Source organism: Oncorhynchus kisutch, linkage group LG9, assembly GCF_002021735.2.
Source record: "Oncorhynchus kisutch isolate 150728-3 linkage group LG9, Okis_V2, whole genome shotgun sequence".
Classification (NCBI taxonomy): Eukaryota; Metazoa; Chordata; class Actinopteri; order Salmoniformes; family Salmonidae; genus Oncorhynchus; species Oncorhynchus kisutch.
Window position 1 is genome coordinate 17,203,031 of NC_034182.2, and position 19,201 is coordinate 17,222,231.

A 19,201-nucleotide genomic window follows, 5' to 3' on the forward strand; every position below is an offset into this window, starting at 1 on the left:
CTGACAGACACAGCAAACCTTCTTGCCACAGCTCGCATTGATGTGCCATCCTGGATGAGCTGCACTACCTGAGCCACTTGTGTGGGTTGTAGACTCCGTCTCATGCTACCACTAGAGTGAAAGCACCGCCAGCATTCAAAGGTGACCAAAACATCAGCCAGGAAGCATAGGAACTGAGAAGTGGTCTGTGGTCACCACCTGCAGAACCACTCCTTTATTGGGGGTGTCTTGCCAATTGCCTATAATTTCCACCTGTTGTCTATTCCATTTGCACAACAGCATGTGACATTTATTGTCAATCAGTGTTGCTTTCTAAGTGGACAGTTTGATTTCACAGAAGTGTGATTGACTTGGAGTTACATTGTGTTGTTTAAGGGTTCCCTTTTATTTTATTTATTTTTTGAGCAGTGTATATATTCGATACTATATCAACCGAGTATGTAGGTTTTTCAATAACAGCGGGAGGAACAATGGCAGCTTTACTCAGTTGCGCAAAAACTCACTCTGAGATCCCCCACCTATCCACTTACGCAATGTGATCCTTCACGCTCATTTTTCAAAATAAAAGCCTGAAATTATGTCCAAAGACTGTTGACACCTTAGGGAAGCCATAGAAAAAGGAATATGGTTGATATCCCTTTAAATGGAGGATAGGCTTGCATAGGAACAGAGAGGTTTCAAAATAAGAGGCACTTCCTGATTGTATTTTCCTCAGGCTTTCGCCTGCAATATCAGTTCAGTTATACTCAGACAATATTTTTACAGTTTTGAAAACTTTAGAGTGTTTTCTATCCTAATCTGATAATTGTATGCATATTCTAGTTTCTGGGGCTGAGAAACAGGCAGTTTCAAATGGGTACGTTTCTTTTTGCCAAAAACGAAAATACTGCCCCCTACACGCTAAAGGTTAATGTTTTTTCTCATAATCCTGGACTATCGGACCACCATTTTATTACGTTTGCAAACGCAACAAATAATCTGCTCAGACCCCAACCAAGGAGCATCAACTGTCGTGCTATAAATTCTCAGACAACACAAAGATTCCTTGATGCCCTTCCAGACTCCCACTGTCTACCCAAGGACATCAGAGGGCTAAAATCAGTTAACCACCTCTTCACGACTGTCTTGGTGTGTTTGGACCATTCTAGTTCGTTATTGATGTGGACACTAAGGAACTTGAAGCTCTCAACCTGCTCCACTACAACCCTGTCGATGAGAATGGGGGCATGCTCGGTCCTCCTTTTCATGTAGTCCACAATAGTCTCCTTAGTCTTGTTTACGTTGAGGGATAGGTTGTTATTCTGTGTGGAGTGCAATAGAGATTGCATCTGTGGATCTGTTTGGGCAGTATGCAAATTGGAGTGGGTCTAGGGTTTCTCAGATAATGGTGTTGATGTGGGCCATTACCAATCTTTCAAAGCACTTTAAGTGGAAGGATCGATTTCCTCCTACTTTTAACCATTGGATAATAGGAAGTTATGCAACATCTCAAGCTAGAGAAAATACGCTACTCCGTTTGGGGATCTGGCAACCTTTACCTATCCTTTGTAGAAGACAGGAACACAGGTAATTTCACAACTCCATTAACCAACCAACATTAGAATGTATCATTATTTTTACTCAAAATGTTTGTTTTATAATATCTTTGATTACTTGATTATATATCAAGCCTGCTTTAAGTATGGTTTTGGGGTGGGGCTCTGTTAGAGCATGGGGGGGTTGGGGTTGGTTTGATTTGTCGAGATCGGTGTGGATGAACTTGACTGGCCTGCACAGAGCCCTGACCTCAACCCCATCGAACACCTTTGGGATGAATTGGATCTCCAACTGCGAGCCAGGCCTAATTGCCCCAACATCAGTGCCCGACCTCACTGATGTGCTTGTGGCTGAATGGAAGCAAGTCCCTGGAGCAATGTTCTAACATCTAGTGGAAAGCTTTCCCAGAAGAGTGGAGGCTGTTATAGCAGCAAAGGGGGGACCAGGGGTACACATACTCATTGTTGTACTTCAGAGGGGTGTACTTGATGAGGGAGAACGCAAAGGTGGCCTAGAGAAAACAACAAGTATTTGAGTTAGAAGTGGGCCTTGACTGGGGCCAACTGTAACTGGTGTTTGGAATCTGTCTAGGGCCCAGGAAAAAAAAAATCCTTTACTGTATACAATATTTTAAATGGGTTTGTAGGTCACTCACCATGCATGTGGCTGGGGTAACATACAGCCAGCAGTATTTAATGTAAGGTCCTGGATGGTAGCCAATCATAGAAGCGGTCGACACCTGGAACAACATACAACAGAGAGACAGGCTAACCATGCTGGGTGTGATCAGAAAGAGCTATGGACATGAATGTCAACAATTGAGACTATGAAGCAGTCTCTGAACAGTACTATCAAAAGGTGAGGAATATACAGTGCATTCAGAAACTATTCAGACTAGAGGTCAACTGATTAATTGGCAGACAGATTAATTAAGGCAGATTTCAAGTTTTCATAACAATCGGTAACCAACCTTTTTGGATGCCGATTATGGCCGTTTGCATTGCAATCCACAAGGAGACTGCATGGCAGGCTGACCACCTGTTAAGCGAGTGCAGCATCAAAATGACCTTGTGGCTGCAGGGAGCCAAGCTAAGTTGCTAGCTAGCATTAAGCTTAACTTATAAAAAAACAATCAATCAATCTTCACAATCACTAGTTAACTAGCTTGTTCTGGGTTACATATAATCAATGCGGTGCCTGTCAATTTATCATCGAATCACAGCCTATTTCAACTTGATGATTTGAAAAAAGCACAATCGTTGCAATAATGTACCTAACCATAAACATCAATGCCTTTAAAATCAATACACAAGTATATTTTCTTAAACCTGCATATGTAGTTAAAATAAATTAATGTTAGCAGGCAATATTAACTAGGGAAAATGTGTCACTTCTCCTGCATTTAGTGCAAACAGAGTCTGGGTATATGCAACAGTTTGGACCACCTGGCTTGTTGTGAACTGAATTTTACATAATTATGACATAACATTGAATGTTGTGCAATGTAACAGCAATATTTAGACTTAGGGTTGCCACCCGTTCGATAAAATACGGAAAGGTATTTCACTGAAAGAATAAACGTTTTGTTTTCGAAATTATAGTTTCCGGATTTGACCATATTAATGACCAAAGGCTTGTATTTCTGTGTGTTTATTATATTATCATTAAGTATATGATTTGATATTTGATAGAGCAGTCTGACTGAGTGGTGGTAGGCAGCAGCAGGCTCGTAAGCATTTATTCAAACAGCAGCTCTTAGGAATGCTGGGATGCACAGCGCTGTTTGACTTCAAGCCTATCAACTCCCAAGATGAGACTGGCAATATTAAATCAAGATAATTCCTTCGACCTCATGGCTTGGCTTTTTCTCTGACTTGCACTGTCAACTGTGGGACCTTATATAGACAGGTGTGTATCATGTCCAATCAACTGAATTTACCACAGGTGGACTCCAATCAAGTTGTAGAAACATATCAAGGATGATCAATGGAAACAGGATCCACCTGAGCTCAATTGCGAGTCTCATAGCAAAGGGTCAGAATACTTTAAATTTATTTTTGTTTAACCTTTATTTAACTAGGCAAGTCAATTAAGAACAAATACTTATTTACAAAGATGGGCTTGGTTAACTGCCTTGTTCAGGGGCAGAAAGACAGATTTTTACCTTGTCAGCTCGGGGATTTGATCTAGCAACCTTTCGGTTACTGGTCCAATGCCCTAACCACTAGAAATACCAACCGCCCCAATGTACTTATGTAAATAAGGTCTTTGTTTTAATTTTTATATAAATTAGCAACCTTTTATTTTTTTTTATCATTATGGGGTATTGTTTGATTGATGAGGGGAAAAAAACATTTTATCAATTTTAGAATAAGGCTGTAACGTAACAAAATGTGGAAAGGGTCTGAATACTTTCCGAATGCACTGTATTCTTGAATAAACCAGTGACCTTTCTGTCTTTGGGGTTTGATATGGTGTAACAATCTTTCGAACGGTTCAATCGGATTTTTTTGTTGTAGAATTGGATACTAACTTACCATAGACCCATGCGATGGAGACTGTCTCAAAGATGGCCATGAAGAGAAGACACATGCCACTGGCAGCATAGTAGTCCATCAGCTGGAACACATACACCCCACCCTAAAGAGAGAGACAAAAAAAACAACAATGGAGATCAGTGTGGAAGAACTTGACTGGCCTGCACAGAGCCCTGACCTCAAACCCATCGAATACTTTCAGAATGAATTGGAATGCTGAGTGCGAGCTAGGCCTAATCGCCCAACATCAGTGCCGACCACACTAATGCTCGTCGCTGAACGGAAGCAAGTCCCCGCAGCAATGTTCCAACATTAGTGGAAAGCCTCAGATGAGTGGAGGACCAACACCATATTAATGCCCATGATTTTGGAAATAGATGTTCGACGAGCAGGTTTTGTGATATCCAAATTGGTAGTTACGATCTTGTCTCATCGCTGCAATTCCCCAACGGGCTCGGGATAGGCAAAGTTCGTTACATGCGTCCTCCAAAACATGACCTGCTTCTTAACACCTGCTCACTTAACCCGGAAGCCAGCCGCAACAATGTGTCGGAGGAAACACCGCTCAACTGACCACCAATGTCAACTTGCAGGCGCCCGTCCCGCCACAAGGAGCAAGAGCTCGATGAGCCAATGAAAGCCCCCCGGCCAAACCCTCCCCTAAACCGGACGACGCTGGGACAATTGTGCGCCGCCCTATGGGACTTCCAGTCACGGCCAGGTGTGACACCTCAACACTGCAATGCAGTGCCTTAGACAGCTGCGCCACTCGGGAATCCCCTGGTGTCCACATACTTTTGATCATGTAGTGAACAACGTGTTATGCTGTCCTGAATCACAGTGACGAGGCTGTTAACAACTCTGAAGTGGTTTCTTTCCGCAGAATGAAAATGTCCTAGCTAATAAAACGGAGCACAGGTGGACAGAGCAGAAAATAGCATTCCAGATAGCAGGGAACTCTAGGATATCGACACTCACACCTGGAGGACCTTCACCCAAGGACCTTCTTCCAAACTTCAAATTCCCTAGTTTGGAAAGACTTTGGGTAATATTGAGATTACTATTAGATGATTTCTTTGAAATCAAGCTTGTCCCAAGCCTACTTCATTATGTTCTGATAATCACCTTATTGTAAAATACTGAAAGTAGACACTTTGTTTGCTATTCGGAGTATAAAATGTCATTTCAGTCTGTCATACCATTGCTACCTGATGCGAGTGTGTGAGTCCGTCAACAGAACTTCTAATATGTAACAGCAGGGGCCAGGGGTTAATATTGTTGTTGTGGTACCTACCTGAGGGTCTGCTAGTCTTGACAGGTCAGGGTATAGGTAGATCTTGATCCCTTGGTCCGTTCCAGGTAAAGTGACTCCTCGAATCAGCAGAATTATCAGCATCAGGTAGGGGAAGGTAGCTGTGAAGTACAACACCTGTAGATTAGATGGATCACTTAACTTTTCAATATGATTCCAACAGATCAGGGTCATGTTCATTAACCTGTCTAGGACCCCGTTCCGCTAGCGGAACCCCTCGCCAACAGCCAATGAAATTGCAGAGCGCCAAATACAAATCAACAGAAATCTCATAAATCAAAATTCTTAAAAATACAAGTATTTAGGCACCATTTTAAAGATAAAATTCTCATTAATCCAGCCACAGTGTCTGATTTACAAAATCCTTTACAGCGAAAGGTCACCACCAACTCACAGAAAACACATCTATTTTTCCAGCCAAAGAGAGATAAAATAGAGATAAAATGAATCATTTTCACTTTGACTTTGATGATCTTCATCCGATGACACTCGATAGGACTTCATGTTACACAATACATGTATGTTTTGTTCGGTGAAGTTCATATTTATATCCAAAAATCTTACTTTACATTGGCGTGTTACGTTCAGTAGTTCCAAAACATGCAGTGATATCACAGAAATAACCTTCGTCTCTCCCGAGCCCGTACGGGAGTTGTAGCAATGAGACAAGATAGATACTACAACAATTGGAAACCACAAAATTGGGGAGAAAAAGGGGTAAAAAATAAATAAATAAATAAAAATCAACTTCGTCCAAACAAGTCAAACAACATTTCTAATCAATCCTCAGGTACCCTAATATGTAAATAAACTATAAACTTTAAGACGGAATGTAGTATGTTCAATACCGTAGATATAAAACGAAGTGCGCGCCCTCATCCATGAAAAACTACAACTACTAACTCATTTTTCAAATAACAAGCCTGGAACCCTTTCTAAAGACTGTTGACATCTAGTGGAAACCATAGGAACTGCAATCTGGGAAGAATTCCTTTTGAATAGCATTTGAATGGACTTTGACCACAAAAAAAAAAAAAAAACATACGGATGGATTCTCCTCGGGCTTTCGCCTGCCATATCAGTTTGGTTATTATACTCACAGACATTATTTTAACCGTTTTAGAAACTTCAGAGTGTTTTCTATCCAATGCTACCAATTATATGCATATCTTCTGGACCTGAGTAACAGGCAGTTACTTTGGGCACGTCCATCATCCGAACTTCCAAATTATGCCCCCTAGCCTTAAGGAGACTTTTGGACCAAGACTCTGGCACCGCTTGACGTGCAAAGCAGAGACAACAGTCTTTGGTGACTGGAGTCTTTCACAATTTTTGGGGCTTTCCTCTGACACCGCCTAGTATATAGGTCCTGGATGGCAGGAACAAAGTACCCACCCCTGAGAGGCCACCGTGTTGAGGATCAGCATGACAGATGTGTTGTTGCCAACCCTTACCACCTGGGGGCGGCCAATCAGGAAGTCCAGGATCCAGTTGCAGAGGGAGGTGTTTAAGTCCCAGGGTACTTAGTTCAGTGATGAGCTGAGGGCACTATGGTGTTGAACACTAAGCTGTAGTCAATGAACAGCATTCTCACATACAGTTGAAGTCGGAAGTTTACATACACCAAAGCCAAATACATTTATACTCAATTTCACAATTCCTGATATTTAATCCAAGTAAAAATTCCCTGTTTTAGGTCAGTTAGGATCATCACTTTATTTTAAGAAGGTGAAATGTCAAAATAACAGTAGAGAGAATGGTTTTTCAGCGTTAATTTCTTTCATCACATTCCCAGTGGGTCAGAAGTTTACATACTAATTGAGTGCATTTGGTAGCATTACCTTTAAATTGTTTAACTTGGGTCAAACGTTTCAGGTAGCCTTCCACAATAAGTTGGTGAATTTTGGTTCATTCCTCCTGAAAGAGCTGGTGTAACTGAGTCAGGTTTGTAGGCCTCCTTGCTCGCACACGCATTTTCAGTTCTGCCCACACATTTTCTATAGGACTGAGGGCAGGGCTTTGTGATGGCCACTCCAATACCTTGACTTTGTTGTCCTTAAGCCATTCCACAAATGTGGAAGTATGCTTGGGGTCATTGTCCATTTGGAAAACCCATTTGCGACCAAGCTTTAACTTCCTGACTGATGTCTTGAGATGTTGCTTCAATATATCCACATAATTTTCCTACCTCATGATGCCATCTGTTTTGTGAAGTACACCAGTCTCTCCTGCAGCAAAGCACCCCCACAACATGATGCTTCCACCCCCGTGCTTCACGGTTGGGATGGTGTTCTTCAGCTTGTGTCGTGGAGGATCGTTTCAAAATATAACTTACAAGAAGTTGTGAATTCAATATAGGCTTTTAATACAAACATATCAGAAGCCTAGATGGTCCGCGGAACACACACCTTCCCAGACCTCTGGCTCTGTATTTATACACACACAGTATATGAGTCCATTCCATATGTTAATGGAGTTACTTCCCTCAGGTCATCGGCCACCATTATCTTTCAGTCCAGGCTTCCAGCTTGTTCATGCCTAATAACGCCTGTATCCGCTCTTGATTAGATTACAATGGTGGCAGGACCCTCTCGTGTCCTAAAATTAATATATGTCTATCTTACCCTAAGCACTTATGTCCTTTACCCTAAGCACTTATGGCCTTTACCCTAAGCACTTATGTTTGTTCCTCTCTATCTAATCTTTATAATGGTGTCCTGCTCTTTCCATAATAGATCATGTATTTAAGTGTCACCTCCTCCTCTTTGCCCTAAGCCCTTATGCACAGTAAAGCACGTATGGCTTCGGCCATTACACTTGTCTGTTTAATCTTTGGTTTCCTGTCCGCTTTCTGTTTGTGGTCTAATGTACACCTATCTTTGCTCAATAGTGTCATATCTGTCTCTATATGTAACAATAACTACAACACTTGCAAGCGTCCCCCTTTTTCCTCCAAACATAATGATGGTCATTATGGCCAAACAGTTCTATTTTTGTTTCAACAGACCAGAGGACAATTCTTCAGAAAGTACAATCTTTGTCCCCATGTGCAGTTGCAAACGGTAGTCTGGCTGTTTTGGAGCAGTGGCTTCTTCCTTGCTGGGCGGCCTTTCAGGTTATGTCGATATAGGTATTTGACAGCAGCCCTTTTCTACTATACACAAACTAATTCAGAGCAGAACATTGAAGTTCCGTTAAAGTAACCATTTTCTAAAATATAAAAAATGGAACAGTACGTATGTACACATTCAGTAATGGATTCAATGTATTTTAAAGATTTGTCTGTTTTTGCATGTAGATTGGCTGTCTACTTTAAGTTTGTCACTTAAATTTATTGTGATACTTCTGCCTCAAAGTAACCTTTTAATTTTTTAATTTTTTATACATGTTCTGTCACTGAACTAGCCGGAACTTCTCACTGCTAAATTAACTCTTATTTTAGAAGCAGAGACAATTAAAATGTCTGTGACCTACTCTGGTCCCATCCTTAGAACTCACCTCCTCCTTTCTTGTAGCAGAAAAGGAAAGTGCCACATGTTACCCAGGCCGATGATGGATCCCATCACAGACGGGATGAACTCTAGTTTGTTGCTGCATTGGCCCCTCTCTTGCATCTTCTCCTCTGACTGGAGCTGAGGGACAGGGACCAGGTCCTTCAACATGCTGCTGTTCTTCCCATTTGAGAGGGCCGCTTTAACTATTTCAAGCAATAAAAAACAGTTTGGCTATTTTCAAGACAAGTAGCTACATGTAGTGATCCAAATATGTTATGCATATACACATGTATTTATTTAAAATATAAAGTAACATGTCAGTAGCCTGGGTACCCGTCCGTTTGAGTTATTATTCCACTCCATGTCATGCCACGTTTGCCAAGGAGTGGAAAGTTAGCAAAACAGGTTCTAGATTTGTAAGTAAGTACATGCCAGGTACATTGATACTGCACCATATTATCTTTTGCCTAATGACTCCTCCAAAAAAAAGGTTGTGGCTCTCTCAAACTGCCATCTGAAGAACTTAATGTACTCAAAAACAGGCAGAGCTTTACACAATCATGTTCAGGCCTACCTTAATGGTTTAATGACCACCAGAAGTTGACAGACAGGCCTGAATTCATAGATCCCACATTCAAAACCCACGGCTCCTAAAACAGTCAGGCCTCCTGATGACTCACCCCAAACTCAAATCTATCTATCGATCTATCTGAGGTAGTTGGGGAGTTTAGACATCGGATGCCAGACATTGCTATTGACATTAAATGACATATCAAATCATCTCAAACAGGAAATTGTATAAAATGGTATTGAAAATAAAAAAACAAATTCTGCTCCTTACTCATTTCACTAGGAATTGTTTATTAAAGGTGAGAAAACAAAAACAGCCACATTCAATCACTTAATTGCTTAAAACCTATTTACACATTATAAATACGTATCACTACATACAACCATTGTTCCTAATCCTACATGGAGCTGTTATTTGTTTGGAGAAAGGCAGAGAGGAGAGGATACTGAATGTGCATCCCAAATTTTCACATTTACATTTGTCATTTATCAGACGCTCTTGTCCAGATCGACATACAGGAGCAATTAGGGTTAAGTACCTTAATATCGATACATTTTTCACCTAGTTAGCCCGCGGGTTTCAAACCAGAGACTTTTTGGTTACTGGCCCAACACTTAAAAAGTTAGGCTACCTGCCTACTCAGTACAGTTATCAAAAATATGTGGAGGTGTAACACCCCATCCCAAATGGCACCTTATTCCCTTTATAGTGCACTACATTTGACCAGATCCCATGTAGTGCACTACATATAGAAGAGGCTTCCATTTGGGACACCTATTTACACCTCCACAGATTCATAATGACTGTACTGAAGTTTCTGACTGTAGTAGAACTGAGGCAGATTGGCACCAAATAATTTTCAGACGGGGGTAGAGGACGTTACAGACCTAAAACTCAAGAAACAGACAAAACGGCCCATGGTCATTCCAAGTCGTGCAGTAAAAACCGCTCTGTGCACACAGTGTTCTCTGGATTATAAGGCCTTCTTTAACAGTTCTGAATTCGAGAGAAACAAATCCTCATCAACAATTGGTTCCCATGAGAGGAGAGAGAAGAGGAGAAACGGGAAAATAGTTAATCTGGAGTTTATCTGTGATGCAGAAAATACATCTCTCTCCTCCTCAAAGGAGCTGATGGTCTCATTTCTTTGTAGTATTATTCTCATGGGAGTATCATCATCTAGTCTTGAGGATACCCCTTAATTTGAAGCTCCTCTACCATTAAGTCAAGAGGGAAATATGTCAGTCAGAACCAGACTCAAATGGTCTGATGCGAGCTTACCAGGTGAATGGGTTTGTGTGTGGTGGCTGTGCATGTGCGTCTCTGTCCTGGGTCTGCGCTAGCTGCTCTCCCGAGTATCCGGCTGCTGCTGTTGCTGGGGGAGGGAGGTAGAGGGGGGCATCATTTGGGTCTGGAAGGGGGGCGTAATGATCTGGCTCAGCCCGCTGTAGACTGGTGCTTCCAGCACCACCGGCTCCTCACAAACACGCTCCAACTTCACCACTGCTGTCACCCCTCCTCCTCCTATGCCCATGCTTCTGCCCAAACTTCCAACTACGCCCCGACTCAAGATAGACGACTTGCGGGTGCAGTCGATACAGATGTAGTCCTCGTTCTCGGCCATCTCGCAGGTCACACCCACACACACCTGGTGGAACCACTCGTCACAGCCGCCGTCGCACTGAACCCAGTCCACCTGACAGAGGGAAGAGAGACGTAAACATACAGGCGATCACACCTTCTGCTTAAATAAGGATATAATATCATCAGCTAGTGCTGCCCTTCAGATTCACAAGAGTCATATTTGTAGATAGTTTGTGTTTTTAAAAGGAATATACCATTACGTACTTGATATATAATAAGCATGATATTTATGTTGCATTTTATTATGGTGCATTTAAGCCTAATCCAATCCAGCCCCCCTTCAAGTTCTGTTAAGATGGAGGATATCCCCATGCCTCTGTTGTGCTCTGAGAGCACATGGCTGGGAAGAACTGGGAGGGTGGTTAGGCTACTCATTGACTTAGTGTCTAATTTTTACAGTCACGTCCAACAGCACATACAGTGGGGAGAACAAGTATTTGATACACTTCCGATTTTGCAGGTTTTCCTACTTACAAAGCATGTAGAGGTCTGTAATTTTTTATCATAGGTACACTTCAACTGTGAGAGACATTCCGTCTCTCACAGTTGAAGTGTACCTATGATAAAAAATCTAAAACAAAAATCCAGAAAATCACATTGTATGATTTTTAAGTAAATCATTTGCATTTTATTGCATGACATAAGTATTTGATACATCAGAAAAGCAGAACTTAATATTTGGTACAGAAACCTTTGTTTGCAATTACAGAGATCATACGTTTCCTGTAGTTCTTGACCAGGTTTGCACACACTGAAGCAGGAATTTTGGCCCACTCCTCCATACAGACCTTCTCCAGATCCTTCAGGTTTCGGGGCTGTCGCTGGGCAATACGGACTTTCAGCTCCATCCGAAAATATTCTATTGGGTTCAGGTCTGGAGACTGGCTAGGCCACTCCAGGACCTTGAGATGCTTCTTACGGAGCCACTCCTTAGTTGCTGTGTGTTTCGGGTCGTTGTCATGCTGGAAGACCCAGCCATGACCCATCTTCAATGCTCTTACTGAGTGAAGGAGGTTGTTGCACCCCTCAATACGGTACAGTCGTCCTGTTCCCTTTGCAGAAAAGCATCCTCAAAGAATGATGTTTCCACCTCCATGCTTCACGGTTGGGATGGTGATCTTGGGATTGTACTCATCCTTCTTTCTCCAAACACAGCAAGTAGAGTTTAGACCAAAAAGCTCTATTTGTGTCTCATAAGACCACATGACCTTCTCCCATTACTCCTCTGGATCATCCAGATGGTCATTGGCAAACTTCAGATGGGCCTGGACATGCGCTGGCTTGAGCAGGGGGACCTTGCGTGTGCTGCAGGATTTTAATCCATGACGGCGTAGTGTGTTACTAATGGGTTTCTTTGAGACTGTGGTCCCAGTTCTCTTCAGGTCATTGACCAGGTCCTGCCGTGTAGTTCTGGGCTGATCCCTCACCTTCCTCATGATCATTGATGCCCCACGAGGTGAGATCTTGCATGGAGCCCCAGATCGAGGGTGATTGACCGTCATCTTGAACTTCTTCCATTTTCTAATAATTGCGCCAACAGTTGTTGCCTTCTCACCAAGCTGCTTGCCTATTGTCCTGTAGCCCATCCCAGCCTTATGCAGGTCTACAATTTTACACAGCTCTCTGGTCTTGGCCATTGTGGAGAGGTTGGAGTCTGTTTGATTGAGTGTGTGGACAGGTGTCTTTTATACGGGTAACGAGTTCAAACAGGTGCAGTTAATACAGGTAGTGAGTGGAGAACAGGAGGGCTTCTTAAAGAAAAACTAACAGGTCTGTTAGAGCCGTAATTCTTACTGGTTGGTAGGTGATCAAATACATGTCATGCAATAAAATGCAAATGAATTACTTAAAAATCATACAATGTGATTTTCTGGATATTTGTTTTAGATTCCGTCTCTCACAGTTAAAGTGTACCTATGATAAAAATTACAGACCTCTACATGCTTTGTAAGTAGGAAAACCTGCAAAATCAGCAGTGTATCAAATACTTGTTCTCCCCACTGTAGCTTGTCATGTTAATACATTGTGTAACTCTGTGTTCCAGTGCTGTTATCAGCTGTTGATATTCAATTGTTCCATGATCCAAAGATGTTTGCTTCACAGTGTTCAATATTAACTCGACATACTTAGCTCTGCATAATAGTCAGCAAACAACAATACAAAGTGAGACAATCAGTTTTTGCTCTGAAGAGCTAATATCCTTAAACCTCCTAAAATGAAAGTATCCAAACCTCCAGAAATAGAAATTTTGCCTACGCATCTCTAGTTGTACTTAGGTCAAAACCTGACTTATGTTTTTGATAAGGCCCGCCCTCTCAGGCCACACACTGAACCGATCTCACGCTCTCACTGAGCTCTGTTGCACCGTTAACCAAGAAACCCTCACACCTATCAATCATCTATGGAAATCATCTGTCAGAATGATTCTGAGTCGCTACATCCTCTCTCAAATGAGCCCCTCTCCCCTAATCCAAAAAAGCTTTTTTTATTCAATGTCTGATGACAACTACAGAAGATGCACTGCCCTCTGCTGGCAAATTAATGGTCTCAATCAGTCAGTCTGGAATACCAGGGCAGAAGTCAATCCCTTGGCTGAGGTTGTACCCATAGACACAATATTCCTTACACCCCTCCAATAATTTTGAAATGTGCATCAAGTAGTGTATACTGGAGAGAGGGTTGATTTTGGACTAAATACACACACACTAACTGTGTACATGCTTCTCGTGTCGCACTCACCTTGTCCTTGCAGGGTCTCACACAGTTCTTGGACGCACAGACAGCGTTCTCATCATTGGAGTCCTCAGCTCCAGACCAGTCATATTTCGACGGTATATCCAGGATCTTCTTCTCTTTCCTCTTCTCCAGCCCCTCCCTGACAGCCTCAGACTTGACCACAGCTTTATCCTTCCTCTTCCTCTCCTTATCCTCTTTAGCCAGGCGCTTGGCCAGCTGTTTCAGTTCACGGTTCTTATCCGGGTTCAGCTTCAGTTTCTTCTTCTTGGGTTTCCCCAGCGGGTCTAAGAGGCTCAGTTTCGGATCCTTTGAGGACTTGGGGGACCGCATCATGTCTCCGCCCCCGGAGACAGCTGCCATGAGAAGCTGGTGCTCCGCCTTCTCCAGCTTCCTCTTCCTCTTCTTCTCAGAGTCCTTCATCTTGATCTTCATCGGCTTCTCAAACTGAGAATCTTCATGCTGGGAAGGGAAGACAGTAAAGAGGGATGGACACAATTGCTCAATTAATAATCCCTACTGAAAGTGCTTTTATGTCCATTAAGTAGACTTAATAAGGATGCAGGAAACCAGCCTTCGTATCACCCATGTTCAGTACAGATCATACATGTGTTTTCAGCCAGTGACTGCATATTCTTTACTGTAGCTGCCCTCTTGGCCATGTCCAAATAAAATAACATGCAATGAACAAAAATATAAAATGCTACATGCAAACATTTCAGTTAATTCATATAAGGAAATCAGTCAATTGAAAAAAATAAATTAGGCCTTAAATCTACGGATTTCACATGAATGGGAATACACATATGCATAGAGTTGTGATTTCCGAAAACCAGTCAGTATCTGGTGTGACCACCATTTGCCTCATGCTTGCAGCGTGACATCTCCTTCAAATAGTGTTGATCAGGCTGTTGATTGTGGCCTGTGGAATGTTGTCCCACTCATCTTCAATGGCTGTGCAAAGTCGCTGGATATTGGCCGGAACTGGAACACGCAATCGTCAATCCAGAGCATTCCAAACATGCTCAATGGGAGACATGTCAGGTGAGTATGCAGGCCATGGAAGATCTGGGACGTTTTCAGCTCCTAGGATGTGGACAGATCCTTGCAACATGGGGCCGTGCTGAAACATGAGGTGATGGTGGTGGATTAATTGTACAACAATGGGCCTAAGGATCTCGTCAGTCTCTCTGTGCATTCAAATTGCCATTGATAAAATGCAATTGTGTTCATTGTCCGGGCTTATGCCTGCCCATACCATAACCCCATCGCCACTATAGGGCACTCTGTTCACAATATTGACATCAGCTAACCGCTTACCCACACGAAACCATATTGTCATCTGCCTGGTACAGTTGAAACCGGGATTCATCAGCGAAAAGCACACTTCTCCAGCATGCCAGTGGCATTCGAAGGTGAGCATTTGACCATTGAAGTTGGTTACGACGCCAAACTGCAGTCAAGTCAAGACCCTTGTGAGGATGACAAGCATGCAGATGAGCTTCCCTGAGACAGCTTCTGACATTTTGTGCAGAAATTCTTTGGTTATGCGGTTGTGGTAAAGAAATTAACATTAAATTCTCTGGCACAGCTCTGGTGGACAGTCCTGCAGACATCATGCCAATTGCGCGCTCCCTCAAAACTTGAGACATCTGTGGCATTGTGTTGTGTGACAAAACTGCACATTATACTGGCCTTTTATTGTCCCCAGCACTAGGTGCACCTGCGTAATGATCATGCTTTTTCAATCAGCTTCTTGGTATGCCACACCTGTCACTTTACATGTTGCATTTATATTTTTGTTCAGTATAAAAATAAGTGTATAAACCAATGCCTCTACCTCCAGGACCTGTAGGAACCTCTCCTCAGAGGGAGGGTGTGTGGCCTCCAGGATCCTCCAGATGTGCTGGGTCTCGTCCAGGGACACCTCTAGCAGGTCCCCCACCATCATCAGCTCCTCCAACTGGGCCTTGGCTGGGGGGGACAGCTCCAGCACAGGGGGCTCCAGGGAGCGAGGCACCAGGGGCGTCTTCCTGGGCTGCTTCCTGGGGGTACTCTGGTCTGGAGGTTAGAGGGGGAGAATGATTCACCAATCAACCAATGAAAACACACTTTTACTCAATATCTACATGTATAGTTTAATGTAAGTAACTTGAAATTCTCATTTCTAAATAAGGTCCCAAAGACAATACACACAAGGAAACAATACTCCAGAACATAAAATTAATGACACATTTATAAATGACTATTTTGAAGTATAACAGGGAGAGAGAGTTTGCGTATCCATAGATTATAATGCCATGTCTTACTCTGAGGGCAGGACTTGGATGCAGAGGAGTAGGCGTGTTCAGCGCAGAAAGAGGGTGTGGTGGGCCACATGTGACTGACTACTTCCTCTGACTTGACAGGGATCTCCTCATCACAAAACAGGTACGGCTTCACTTCACCTGGGTCCTGACACACACACACACACACACACACACACACACACACACACACACACACACAAGGCAGAGAGTGACAGCGAGAAAGTGGGGCAGGTGAGGACAATGCTAGAAAAGCAGGATTTGCTAAGTGCTGTGTCTTTGCATGAGATGTACTGAATAGCAATGTTTTACTGGCTTTGTTACCACTTCTGTTGAAACATTGCCTATAGAATAATAGCAGCTATACAGTAGTATTTGGTTTTATTTTAATTGATTCAACAGGTGTTTTCGATATTTAAAACTTGAATACTTGAGAAAACTCTCCATTGGCCATGTTAAGTTCATGTTTGAAGTATCCCTATATTTCTGTTATTACGGGCTATCACTCTGTTATTAGTGCGCCTGCGCAGGAGTCACGGGGTTGATGAACCTGGCCTGAGTGAAATGGCGACCATGTAGTGTGCTAATATGGTTTAGTAAACGCTGTTAAACTGGAACCTTGTCGTGGTGTAATTTCAAGTTAACAAGCCACACCACAGTACCTTCATGTCGTAGCCATATGTTTCCCTGATGTCCTCGTCAGAGTCCGTCTCCTCGTCATCGTAGTCGACAGACTGGCGTGGCGACGCTGCCCTGCTGAACCCTGCCTGCTGGAACGTCTGGATGTGACCCTATGGAGAACAGACGTCACAGTCATTCTGTTACTTCTCATCAGTAGTAATAACACTACCTTGGAACCAATCTCTGTTTTTCACTCTCGAATGCACTGAACAAATAAGGAGATGACCTGGAAAAAAAACACTTCAGTCTGTTCATCTTACTTACCTTATCCCTGAGCATCTTGTTTAGAGGAATGACTGGCCACGAGAGCCATATAGAGAGATAACGGCCAACTTTTCACACTGGACGCCATGTTAGCGCCTACAAACTCTATACATGGATGGCTCTTAGTAGCATATGGCAGCAGTAATCTCTTACCTGCAGGTCAGGGTTTGCGGCAGCCTTCTGCAGCTCGGCGTTGATGATCTTCTCGGTCTTCTCCCGGGCAGCCTGTTCTACCATCCTCTGACTGAGCACCGACAGCTTGGCCAGGGCCGAGGACAGCTCGTTTGTAGCCAGGGCCTGCCTGGCGCGGTCCTGCAAGTAGAGAGGAGTTTGATTAATCGATTCCATTAATGAATAGAGAAGAGTTTAAATAAACAAGACTTTTGTTTGACTCCGAATATGTGGCTTTTCACCCTTGCACATACACTTCTTACTATGTTTTGCAAAATTTGATTTATCGAACCTAGCAACCATCAAATAATTGATTCCGAAACCATCCCTACCTGTAGTGGTGCAAAGTACTTAAGTAAAAATACTTTAAAGTACATTTTAGTTGTTTGGGTTATCTGTACTTTACTGTTTATATTTTGGACAACTTTTACTTCACTACATTCCTAAAGCAAATAATGTACTTTTTACTCCATATATTTTCCTGACACCCAAAAGTACTTGTTTCATGTTGAATGATTAGTAGGACAGGAAAATTGTACAATTCACACACTTACCAAGAGAACATCCCTTGTCATCCCTACTGCCTCTGATCTGGCAGTCTCACTAAACACAAATGCTTTTTTGTAAATGAGTGTGCCCCTGGCTATCGGTAAATAACAACAACAAAAACAAGAAAATGATGCCGTCTGGTTTGCTTAATATAAGGAAAGTGAAATAATTTATACTTTTGATACTTAAGTACACTACCCGTCAAAGGTTTTAGAACACCTACTCATTCAAGGGTTATTATTTTATTTTTGCTATTTTCTACATTGTACAATAATAGTGAAGAAATCCAAACTATGAAATAGCACATATGGAATCATGTAGTACCTAAAAAAGTATTAAATAAATCAAAAAATATTTTACATTTGAGATTCTTCAAATAGCCACGCTTTGCCTTGATGACAGCTTTGCACACTTGGCATTCTCTAGACCAGCTTCAACTGGAATTATTTTCCAACAGTCTTGAACGGGGTGCCCACATATGCTGAGCACTTGCTGGCTGCTTTTCCTTCACTCTGTGGTCCAACTCATCCCAAACCATCTCAATTGGGTTGAAGTCGGGTGATTGTGGAGGCCAGGTCATCTGATGAGGCACTCCATCATGCTCCTTCTTGGTCAAATAGCCTTTAAACAGCCTGGAAGTGTGTTGGGTCATTGAAAAATAAAAAGGGCAGTCCCACTAAGTGCAAACCAGATGGGATGGCATATCGCTGCAAAATGCTGTGGTAACCATGCTGGTTAAGTGTGCCTTGAATTCTAAATAAATCACTGACAGTGTCACCAGGAAAGCACCCCCACACCATAACACCTCCTAAATGCTTCACATGGGAAATACACATTCAGAGAGATCATCCTTTCACCCAGATCGCGTCTCACACGGCAGTGTGTGAGACACGGCAGTTGGAACCAAAAATCTCCAATTTGGACTCCAGACCAATTCAACCACGAAGGCCTGATTCACAGTCTCCTCGGAACAGTTGATGTGTCTGTTACTTGAACTCTGAAGCTGCAATTTCTGAGGTTGGTAACTCTAATGAACTTGTCCTCTGCAGCATAGGTCTTCCATTCCTGTGCCGTTCCTCATGAGAGCCAGTTTCATCATAGTGCTTGATGGTTTTTGAAACTGCACTTGAAGAAACTTTCAAAGTTCTTGAAATGTTCCACATGGACTGACCTTCTTGTCTTCAAGTAATGGACTGTCATTTCTCTTTGCTTATTTGAGCTGTTCTTGCCATAGGGACTTTTTCTTTTACCAAATAGGGTCATCTTCTGTATACCCCCCCTACCTTGCCACAACACAACTGATTGGCTCAAACGCATTAAGGAAAGAAATTCCTTTTAAGAAGTCACACCTGTTAATTGAAATGCATTCCAGGTGACTACCTCATGAAGCTGGTTGAGAAAAT

General features: G+C 42.6%; 2 protein-coding genes across 6 annotated transcripts in view; both read right to left on the reverse strand.

The window, feature by feature from the left end:
- Positions 1 to 1,910: 1,910 nt before the first annotated feature.
- Positions 1,911 to 5,788, reverse strand: LOC109896410 (sodium- and chloride-dependent GABA transporter 2-like). The gene is made up of 4 exons (XM_031832035.1): positions 5,368 to 5,788; positions 4,074 to 4,176; positions 2,192 to 2,275; positions 1,911 to 2,047 (listed from the first exon to the last, which is right to left on the reverse strand). The coding sequence occupies exons 1-3, from the start codon at positions 5,563 to 5,565 to the stop codon at positions 2,229 to 2,231; spliced, it is 348 nt and encodes a 115-aa protein (XP_031687895.1). The 5' UTR covers positions 5,566 to 5,788; the 3' UTR covers positions 1,911 to 2,047; positions 2,192 to 2,228.
- Positions 5,789 to 9,720: 3,932 nt separating this feature from the next.
- Positions 9,721 to 19,201, reverse strand: part of LOC109896831 (lysine-specific demethylase 5A-like) — an 88,974-nt gene continuing 79,493 nt past the window's right edge. For all 5 annotated transcript variants that reach the window (XM_031832038.1, XM_031832037.1, XM_031832036.1 and 2 more), the window contains exons 24-29: positions 17,232 to 17,390; positions 16,796 to 16,924; positions 16,137 to 16,281; positions 15,668 to 15,888; positions 13,834 to 14,289; positions 9,721 to 11,146 (exon numbers count right to left, since the gene is read on the reverse strand). In XM_031832038.1, coding sequence (XP_031687898.1) covers positions 10,790 to 11,146; positions 13,834 to 14,289; positions 15,668 to 15,888; positions 16,137 to 16,281; positions 16,796 to 16,924; positions 17,232 to 17,390 — 1,467 coding nt within the window. In that variant the 3' untranslated portion in view covers positions 9,721 to 10,789. The remainder of the gene's footprint in view (positions 11,147 to 13,833; positions 14,290 to 15,667; positions 15,889 to 16,136; positions 16,282 to 16,795; positions 16,925 to 17,231; positions 17,391 to 19,201) is intronic.